Source organism: Sprattus sprattus, assembly GCF_963457725.1.
Source record: "Sprattus sprattus genome assembly, chromosome: 6".
NCBI classification, from domain to species: Eukaryota; Metazoa; Chordata; class Actinopteri; order Clupeiformes; family Clupeidae; genus Sprattus; species Sprattus sprattus.
Window position 1 is genome coordinate 167,647 of NC_137925.1, and position 9,854 is coordinate 177,500.

Sequence of the window (9,854 nt, forward strand, 5' to 3'; positions counted from 1 at the left end):
CTTTTAGGATCCTGCCAGCTCTTCGGAGGCATCTTGTGTGGTAGATGTCCTGAAGGGATGGGAGTTTCCTGCCGATGATGAACTCACAGATCGGACCACATTGCGTAGGGCCTTACAGTCCATGGCTGTGCAGCTCCCGAACCACACTGAGATGCTACCAGTCAGGATGCTTTCTATTGTGCATCTGTAGAAATTGGTGAGGATGACTGGATTCATGCCAAACTTCCTGAGTCTCCTCAGGAAGAAGAGGCGTTTCCGGGCAGATTTGACCACCTTATCAGTGTGGGCAGACCAGGTGAGATCATTGCTGATGTTGACCCCGAGGAGCTTGAAGCAGCTGACCTTTTCCACTTCAGATCCGTTGATGTGAAGGGGTGAATGCTCCACCCCCTGTCGTCTCCTAAAGTCCACAATCATCTCGTTAGTTTTACTGATGTTGAGAGAGAGGTTATTTTCCTGACACCAAGTTGTTAGAGTGTCAACCTCCTCTCTGTAGGCTGACTCGTCATTGTTAGTGATGAGGCCTACGATGGTTGTGTCATCAGCAAACTTCAGGATGAGGTTGGAACTGTGTGCTGTGTAACTTATGTAGCCTATATATTATGATATGAACTTGATGGGTGTAGCCTAAATGCTAGAGAACGAGAGAGATGCTGTAAGGTTCATGCAGTTACACGAGGAAACATGCATAGGCCTGTAAAAGTCTATGATTGCACATTTAGATCTGTTGTTGTAAGTTATCCAGGCCAGCCATTAGGAATTATGGACAACATTTCTGAATTGGGCCCCTTGCCGTATTTGATCCTGGTCAGCCAACTATAAACCTTTGCATGAGCTCCCCCTTGCCCTGGGCCGGGTCACGTTGACCCTTTGGCCCACCCGGACAATTGGCCTGATGTTGTCCTGATGTTGTCCTGATGTTGTCCTGATGTTGTCCTTAGGCCCTGTTTGGATTTATCAGATTTATTTAAAGTTTGTAGCCTTTAAATCAATCAGTTCCTATTTTGAATATAGCCATAGTGCTGGCATTATTTCCTTGTGGCAGTTTCCTCAGAAGGTTTTTTTTTCCTACTTTAACTGATCAATGATAGCCACTGTGTTGACCTCTCATCACAGCTTTTCAGCCTTTTCATGAATTAATCATTTTAATTTCAAATCTTTAATCACCTGTCTCTCATACCCTTAATACGCCTGGCTGTAATGACTCACAAGCTCAGTTCTCACTGAGATTACAGCCTGAAAATGAACACTTGACCAAGTGAGTAAGCAGTAAGGGCTGATGACAAAGAGTCAGCACTCAACACTCCCACAACATACACTGAATAAAGTTGATCTGAGTAAAACATGATACATGCATTTGTCTGTGTTGATCTTGAGGCTATGGGCAAGGTAAAAATACCATGACATTATGGTCAACAACATCCATTATCAAAATTACCCCAATTTGTGTATATTTTTCTTTTTATTAGAGGAAAAACATCAATAAAAAATAAAACAGATGATCAGAGATAGAAGTTAATTTAATAGTGTGGACTCATTTTTTAAAAATGGTTTTATCATCGTGGTTGGGTAGATGAAACAGTGACTCAATCAATTCTCTATTTGCATACAGTTTTCAAAAGCAGCATTCAAGGCCTCAGTGCTTGTCTCACATTTATCAGATTTCCCCAGGCTCTGTCAATGTGACACGCTTACCTCCCTGTTTATATTATTCTTGCTCATCACTTACATTACATCCAGTACAATTAAATTATACCCTGTTATACACAAAATCTGAACACATTGGAGCTCCAGGCTCTCACCTTTAGTAGTACATATTATTAGTAGCACGGGTTTCTTTTTCAACTTTAGCAACCTCTGAAAAACATTTCAAACAACCACAATATTTAACCCTCAAGTGAAAATGTGCCAATCCGCAGGCATGAAGACTATTACAAGCAGGGATTAACATATCGCTCTCGTGAGTCATCAGATTTACAAAATCCACTTCTCGTTCCTGTGGTGATTTTTGTCTGTAAGAATCCAGGCTACAGCGTCCCATCAGTACTGAAGGATGGATTTCTCAGGCCCTGGGAATTGTCCGCTCTGCCCTTGCAGCATGCCTTCCGTCGCCACAGGATGAGCGCGGTCACAGAGAGGAGCAGAATGAAGCCTACTCCCCCAGCAACAACCCCTGCCACCAATGGTGCATTTGCATGCTTCTCTGGCCTGTATGTAGAGCAGGACTCCTCAGACAGCGGACTCGAGCCTGCCCTGTTCACGGCCTGCACACAGACCCTCTGGCCCACTTTCACACCTTCAAGAGTTGCATTGCGGAACATTTTCTCAAAGACCTGGGATTGGCCTTCGTTATTTTCCGTTGCTGTAGTGACTCGATACTGAGACACAGAGGAGAAGGGGGCGCACCATTTGACAATAACCCCCCCAGATTCTGCCAGACTTACACCTGTGACGTGTGGAGGGTGAGGAGGCACAGATTCAAGTGTGTTCCCTGGACACAGGCACCCCATTTTGGCTGCAATGTCCTGGCAACTTTCCTCTTGGGCCACACAAAGATCGTAGTCACATATCTTGTAATCAACAGTGACTCCGGTGACATCGGAGTGTCTGTTGTTGGGGGTCATTGTCGTTGTCTCTTCCTCATCGCCACCATAAACCAAATGAATTGGAGCATCAAGGGCTGACAAGCTCCCTGACAGACAGAGAAGAAGGGCTGGAACCCTCAGCAACATCAAGGTAGGATTCCAAATGAGCATTGTTGCTTCTATGGGAACACAGAAGAGAATGATGAAAGGTCCAGTAACAGAACCTTGCCTGTTTCACTACATTAAGTAACATGAAATCACAGTGTGGTTTTGAAAGTAATTCATAGCTAGTAGTTTGTGTTGTTCAATTTATTAATAAAAAAAAAATCGAAATTCTACCCTACCACCCATACAAAGACATTGTGTACATAATTATTATGCAAATCCGTATTATAATGAAATAGCATTTCTCGGAAAACTAGCCTCCCTTTAATACACAAGCAAAAGTTTTTGTGGACGTATAAGACGAGAGTGACCGATGGACCTAAAGGGAGGGCCCGTGGGTGGATTGCTGATCTACATCACACACCAGTTCAACTGAAGCACAGCGTTGGTGTGGGAGGGATGATGATATTGGCTGGAATTGTCCAAAGTGAATTGGTTGGACCATTTTGAGTGGAAGGTGGATTGAAAATAAACACTTAAAACTACTACCAGCATCATTCAAAAGGTCCAGAGTCCAAAGGTGGTCTAATGACTTGGCCCCCCTGCACACCTGATTTGAACCCATTTGAAAACCTGTGGGCCCTTCTAAACAGAGAGATTGACAGCCAAGGAAAGCTGGACACATCTCTAAACAGCCTGTGGGCATTATTATTGATACCTCAGCTAAAATTGGGTGTGATCACGTAAAACATCAGACCCAATCTGTGGATATGAGAGTAATACAATTGTTAGAAAAGAAAGGTGTCAAATAAATGTATTTCCAAGTGTAAAACTGTTTTGTTTTGATCAAATATTATTTATAATTCTGTATATCTAATATTTTCCAGTTCTTCGCTCATATTTACTTTTCTTCTACGATGGGGTAGATAACTTAACCACTCTGAAATGAATATGCAAACAGTAGAAATGATTAATTTCTATTTTTCTAGAGTAAAACAAACATAACAAAATTCAAGCACGATGATTGAAACAAGAAGCCCCAGCTGCAGTTGTGGTCATATAATGAAGAAGACCCCACACAACAAAACAGGAGCTCAAGTTACTTTGCACCCGTCTGAGAGTAACAGAAGGATTTGTCTGGCTTGAAGCCAATGTTTCTATGGGAATGTAATGGAATCTTTTAAATAAATCAAACAATAACTTCACATATGACTTAAAAACACAGTGTCTTGACTTACTATGGAAAGAATTAGTCACTCACTAAGTCATTGTAGAAGTAAATTATTTCACCACATTAAAAGTCTGTACATGATTGTTCCTCTCATTGGCATAGCAACCACCTAAATACAAAACAAAAGGGAACCATTTTGGAGTTTTTGACACTATAGCATACCTGAAAACTTGAATCCCTTGGAGTATGATGTCCTCTTTCCTCTGCTGGTGAAAGACTTTGTCCTCAAGATATCCCTTCTTGCTATCTCTCAGTCTGACATGCTCATTTCAAGCACACTCTTTTCTCTTCCCACCGAATGTTTCCCCTCCCATCAAACACCCCCTCACGTCACTTGATGCACTATGCACATCCCCCTCCTCCCTCTCTTTCTCTGCCTCTCTCCCTCGCTCTCTTTCTCTTTCTCTCTCTCTCTCCCTCCCTTTTCCTTTATCCCTTTTTGGCATTGTTTGCAAGAGATGGATTTGCTGCTGAAATGTTTATGATTCCCTGTGTGCTGCTTTCTGTCTCTGTAACATTAAAAGTGCCTTTCAGAAACTTTACAGACGTGTCTAAACTCGTTATAATGAATTCTGAGTGAGGATTTTTTTTTTGTCCTGTTTTAAGAGTCTTAGCACGGAAATGGAGGGCATCCAATGGAACAGGTCCATTCAAACAGTCATACACATTCCACCAGTAATTATGCAAGTCTATTAAAAAGAAAGAGTGTGCATGTGTCTCTGTGCACTGGAGCGAGAAACAAAGTGAGTCGGGGGGGGGGGGGGGGGGGGGGGGTTGTATTACTATAACAACCTCCACAGAGAGGCATAAAGAGGGGGTCGAGAACAGCCCCCTCTCCTTATAAGGGCAGAAGGGGGAAAGGTGAGCAGGCTAATCCTGTTAGCAGACTTGTGAGCAGAGGAGGGGTCTAACCCCCATAATCATCCATTCACCCTGACTGCTCACTTACCTGATTTGAAGAACTCCATCTGTGAGAAATACAGCCCATACTATGCATAAGAGGAAATGTGTGACCTGTGGGTGGACTTGAATAGAGAAATGTGTGTGTGTGTGTGTGTGTGTGTGTGTGTGTGTGTGTGTGTGTGTGTGTGTGTGTGTGTGTGTGTGTGTGTGTGTGTGTGTGTGTGTGTGTGTGTGTGTGTTGGGTAGGGGGATGAGGGATAGAGATAGGAAAGATAAAACACTGTGCCTGAATAACACCATTTAAAGAACCTCCTCCTCCAAGAGTCCCTGTAAGATGCTTTTGTCTTGTTTTATTTTCATTAGATGTTGAAATGTTCAAATTACAGAGTGGTGGCAAATAATGTATATTTCAGGTTTGTGGATTTAGTTGTGTGGAAAGTGTGGAATGTTGAAACAGCATTGTGTGTAGGGGTGGTGTACGTGTGTGTGATGAACACCTCTGATAGTTCAAGTTCAAGCATGTCAGACATGAGTGAAATAACCCCTATCTCTGTGTTGTCTCAATCCAAATGTGAGATCAGCAAATGAAATCCCCCATCTTCCCAATTTCAACAAGAATCACATTACAGTTATGGCTTTGTGAGTCAATCCTGCACCCACCACGTCTGTCACTTTCCACACACCCATTTATGTCTTTCAGGATTAAATGAATCTGAGCACTCTCAAACCCTTAATAGAGGTCAGCCATGTTGTATGCTCTAGTGGATGAGAAAAGAGATAAGACAAGCTCTGAGGATAAATCAGGATTCTTACGCACTAAAGTGGAAAGACAGACAGATAGAGAGAGAGAGAGAGAGAGAGAGAGAGAAATGTATATTTTGTGTAATATAGGTGTAATATATGTGTAAGCACATTGAGAGTCAGTTCACCAGGTCAAATTCCTTGTTTGTTCTAACTTACTTGGCAAATAAAATCTGATTCTGATTCTAATTCTGAGAGAGAGGAGAGAGAGAGAGAGAGAGATAGAGAGAGAGAGAGAGAGAGAGAGAGAGAGAGAGAGAGAGAGGTGGACTTGCGGGAAACCCTCCGAGTCCATTGAGCACAGTTAGCCTATATATTGGGATGGCTGTTGCTCCACCTAGTGGATTTAGGCTTCATCTTCATCTTAATCTCATCTAGTAGTCGTCATATATTTCTTTCACATTGCTTCTACTGCAGAAAGACACGCTTCAAAAAGTGTTCAGTTCCACAGTCCTTAAAACCCACTACTGATGTCACTAACAGTATTGTGCTTTCAGCTTACATTAAAATGTATAATATCGTTTTCTGAATGACTTGTGCAGACTTTACTAGATAGTCCTACAGTGGTGCGCACCTGCAGGTCGATCCCAATTCTTCCTGGGCATGCCAGTGGAGCTTGAATGCAGGGCAGGTTAAGTTAACATGGAGTGTGGGAATACCATCAGAGCTAGATGGCTTGAATGTACCAAAGCTGCATTAAGAGCTTTAATTAAAGGAATTGTAACAAACACGAGTGTGCTGGCATAAAAGGAAAATATTTTCTTGCATTCATCTTTGTTTCATTAGAGATTTAAAAGAAGTTGACTTAATCTGATGCGAACTCTTTAAACACCCAAGCTTTCTCCTTCCACTGAACAAGAACCTTAACCCTCTCACGTTACCACTCCTTCACCACTAGGCTATACCATAACCCTAATGGCTTCCTATGTCTGAACGTTTCCCTATACGTCAACTCTGCGACCCCGTCTATTCCTAGCATTGCAAGAGGAGATATGCCATAAACACGGACGCGAAATCATGTCTTTGCGCGCAACCCATTTTGCCATAAGCTTTTACAAATCATATAGCCAAGAGGACTTGATGGACGCAGGGAGTCTCTTCTAACGCAGTAGGATATATTTGGCTTGGGTGATTACTCGAAGTTATTCGCTCTGGGCCGCATTAGATTGATCAGGTTGTTCGTGGCAGGTATGCTGTTTTGAAAAGTGGATAGGAGTGTTACATTTTTTTTTTAAAAGACTTGATTAGTCACTATGCAGATGACGATGTATTTTAAGGTGATAGTAGCTCGGTCTTGAACGATAAACGAGGAGGTCATTTGTGGCTCACGCTACTAACGTCATCCATTTGCTTGGTGCTTCGCTTCCTAGTGCGAAGCCAATAGAATGAGTGCCGAGAGAAAGAGAGGGCTGGTCTGGTCTCTGACATCCGATTCTTTCACTAATCCTGTGCTGCTGGAGGAATTTTAAATCCGCTCTCCAGCCTGCCATAGGAGACGTGACTGAGCGGAGGCGGAGGGCAAATCTGTTGAATTGGGGTTGTTTGGTTAGCCTAGTTCAGGTGTGGACATTGATCTGTCAGATCAAACCATGCCCAATTTAACGGAGAGTATCTACGTAGCCTAGTAGATCAAAATATTAAACAAATGAAAGAGGAGGAGTCGGTTGTCGTTTGTTTACAGATAAAGGGATGCGGGGCGCAATTGCAAAGGGAACTGGAGCCACTTGGAGATGGGACTAAACGCTGCCATACCTTGCACAAGTTGATGTTTTGCACCGCGCGAGGAAATTAAACCTAGGCTACGAGATTTTTGGTCTTGAAAAGCATTTCCACCGTGGAGTTGGGATGCGCAACATGACATATACGTATCGAGTCCTGTCGCAATATTTCTTTATGCAAATCACTAAATTGCATTTGGGTTTCCTCTAAAGCATCTTTGGGACTTCAGGTTGAACTTTCAGGTTCGTCGCAAGTTCAGAGAACTCGCAGCACTGAGATTTAGAGCCGAAGTCTCATTGTTCCGTTCCAACCCACCACGGATGAAAAGGCAGTCACATATTAAACTATTTTTGTACGTGTGAATCGGCATCTGCGAACCTTTCAGCATAGGATGCACCCAGAAAACCATAGTAACTCGTCTGAGAATGTGCCAACAGGCGCCAGTGGTCCTGCCCACGAGCGGGTTGAGGTGAACGGACTGGACCAGGGAGAGGTATCAAATTGCGAACTGCAGGCTGGGCAGCGTGATCAGTCGTCTCAGAGTACGATGGAGCAGAATGATGCAACCCTTGTCCCAGAGAAACACGAGGGGGCGAATCAGTGCTTTGGGGAAAGCGAGAGTAAAAATGCCCCGGAGGATAGCACAGCACAACTCATCGAAACGGGATGTACCGACAAAAGGCCACCCTCGCCACAGACAGGGCAGGCACCACACGCCACTCAGGGCTCGGGCTTCGAGCCCCCCGAGGGTGGATTCGGCTGGTTGGTGGTCTTCGCCGCTACCTGGTGCAACGGGTCCATCTTCGGCATACAAAACTCCTTTGGTATTCTTCACTCGATGTTGGTGAAAGAGCATGAGGACCCAGACGACTCAAGGTCGCAGTTTAAAGTAGGTGAGTTCTGATGCACCTGTTGGAAGTTCATCACTAGTTCATCACTCGTGTGGTTAACAGGTACGTAGCAAGTACAAACAATATGCCTACCACTCGATGGGAGTCATTGGTTTGGGTTTCAATAGTTAGACCTAATAGACTCCAACAGTAATCCGTTTTATTCAAGCATGAATTTTATTCAAAGGTGTCAAACATGCTATTTGACAGGCTCCAATAACACAATCCTGCTTATAAAAGAGATTCTGAAGTTTTTCCTATTCAAGCAACAATTGCTCCTGCACCTGATCCCTTTCTTACATTATAAAGAGATATAATGAAGCCTCACAAACGTCCAGAGTCTTGGGACCCTCCTCTCCCCTAAAACTGAGGTGTGTGCAGTACGATGGGAGAGTGTGGAGAATGTACTCAGGCCTTCCGCATGATATGGATTACCCACGTTGCCCGGCTGTACTCCCAGATCATACATGGCTATACATTTCATGTTCCCTCCCTATACATTAAATGTGTGCTTTTGTGTCGTGCAAAGTCCAAAGCACTTTCTGGTTGATTGTTGTAGGAATAAGGTCATGCCTAATTGAGATTCCTGTGCATATACTGCCCTGCCTGGAGAATGAGTATGGTATGACTCTTACAGTGAATGGACCAGAAGGACTTTTAGTTGTTTCCTTTCTTTTTCCTTTTTCTGGCCTGCCTGGCTTGTTTATGTTTTATTTCAGAGGGGTAAATGGCTGTAGTGCTCTTCTACCAACAGGGGACTTAACTGAACTGGTTGGGACTGATTCATCCCAGAGAGAGAGAGAGAGAGAAAGAGAGAGAGAGAGAGAGAGAAAGAGAGGAAAACGGAAACCATAAAGCGCTTAAAGAGGGCAGACACATTTTGCACTGCCCATTCGGTTTTGTGTTCTGTTCGCGAGGTAGCAGCGCTGTTTGGTCGTTCGAGGTTTGTCAGGGAAACGCCCACATTCATTATGCTTCACCTAACTGAAAATTTCATTTTAGAAAATAATGTAGCCATAGATTAAACTGTTCCCGTTTGAACAAAATAGCTTTTTCTGTATTAGTATTGAAGATACAAGTCTTTGACATTTTATTTATCAATAAGATAAGGACATTTCACATGGCTATGAAGGCCAATATAATTAAGTGCAATAAGTTGCAATCAAAATAGGAAAAAAACTTGCCTTTTCAAAGGCCAAACAGAAAAATTGCCTCTTTTAAGTAAGGAGCACATTTTACTCTTCCTCTCAGTCTTTCACCTAGTAAAGTACACAGAATATAGTGCAATTGTGTTAAATCTGTTCTTTAGGATACCTTCACAGTGTATGGAAGTCTGTACTCTTTCTTGGACATTCCCTTGTTGAACTCGGTTTCTACTCACATTCTCACAAATTCAGATGTGCATTGTTTCGAAAGCAGGCTGGAAAATAATAGCACTCTTGTTTTGTTTAATATATTTTAAAAGGCATAGGCTTCATGTTGCTAAGGCAATGTGTTCTACAGCATGATGATGCTTTCTGCTGTGGTTTATGGCTCGTGACTCATCCGTCTAGACCATACTCCGTAGTAATTACAATGTGTCTTATATCAGTACAGTTATTGGTATAGATAAGACATTGA

At 43.0% G+C, this 9,854-nt stretch overlaps 2 protein-coding genes across 2 annotated transcripts in view; one reads left to right on the forward strand and one right to left on the reverse strand.

The window, feature by feature from the left end:
- Window positions 1-2,027: 2,027 nt before the first annotated feature.
- LOC308366534 (LRRN4 C-terminal-like protein) lies at window positions 2,028-2,624 on the reverse strand (the record flags this gene model as incomplete). Its single annotated transcript, XM_080840251.1, has 1 exon — window positions 2,028-2,624. The coding sequence occupies one exon, from the start codon at window positions 2,622-2,624 to the stop codon at window positions 2,028-2,030; it is 597 nt and encodes a 198-aa protein (XP_080696377.1).
- A 5,111-nt stretch (window positions 2,625-7,735) lies between these two features.
- The window catches only part of slc16a2 (solute carrier family 16 member 2), a gene marked incomplete at its 5' end in the record, with an annotated part of 16,208 nt that continues 14,089 nt past the window's right edge, over window positions 7,736-9,854 (forward strand). The window contains one exon of the mRNA XM_080840357.1: window positions 7,736-8,237. Coding sequence (XP_080696483.1) covers window positions 7,736-8,237 — 502 coding nt within the window. The remainder of the gene's footprint in view (window positions 8,238-9,854) is intronic.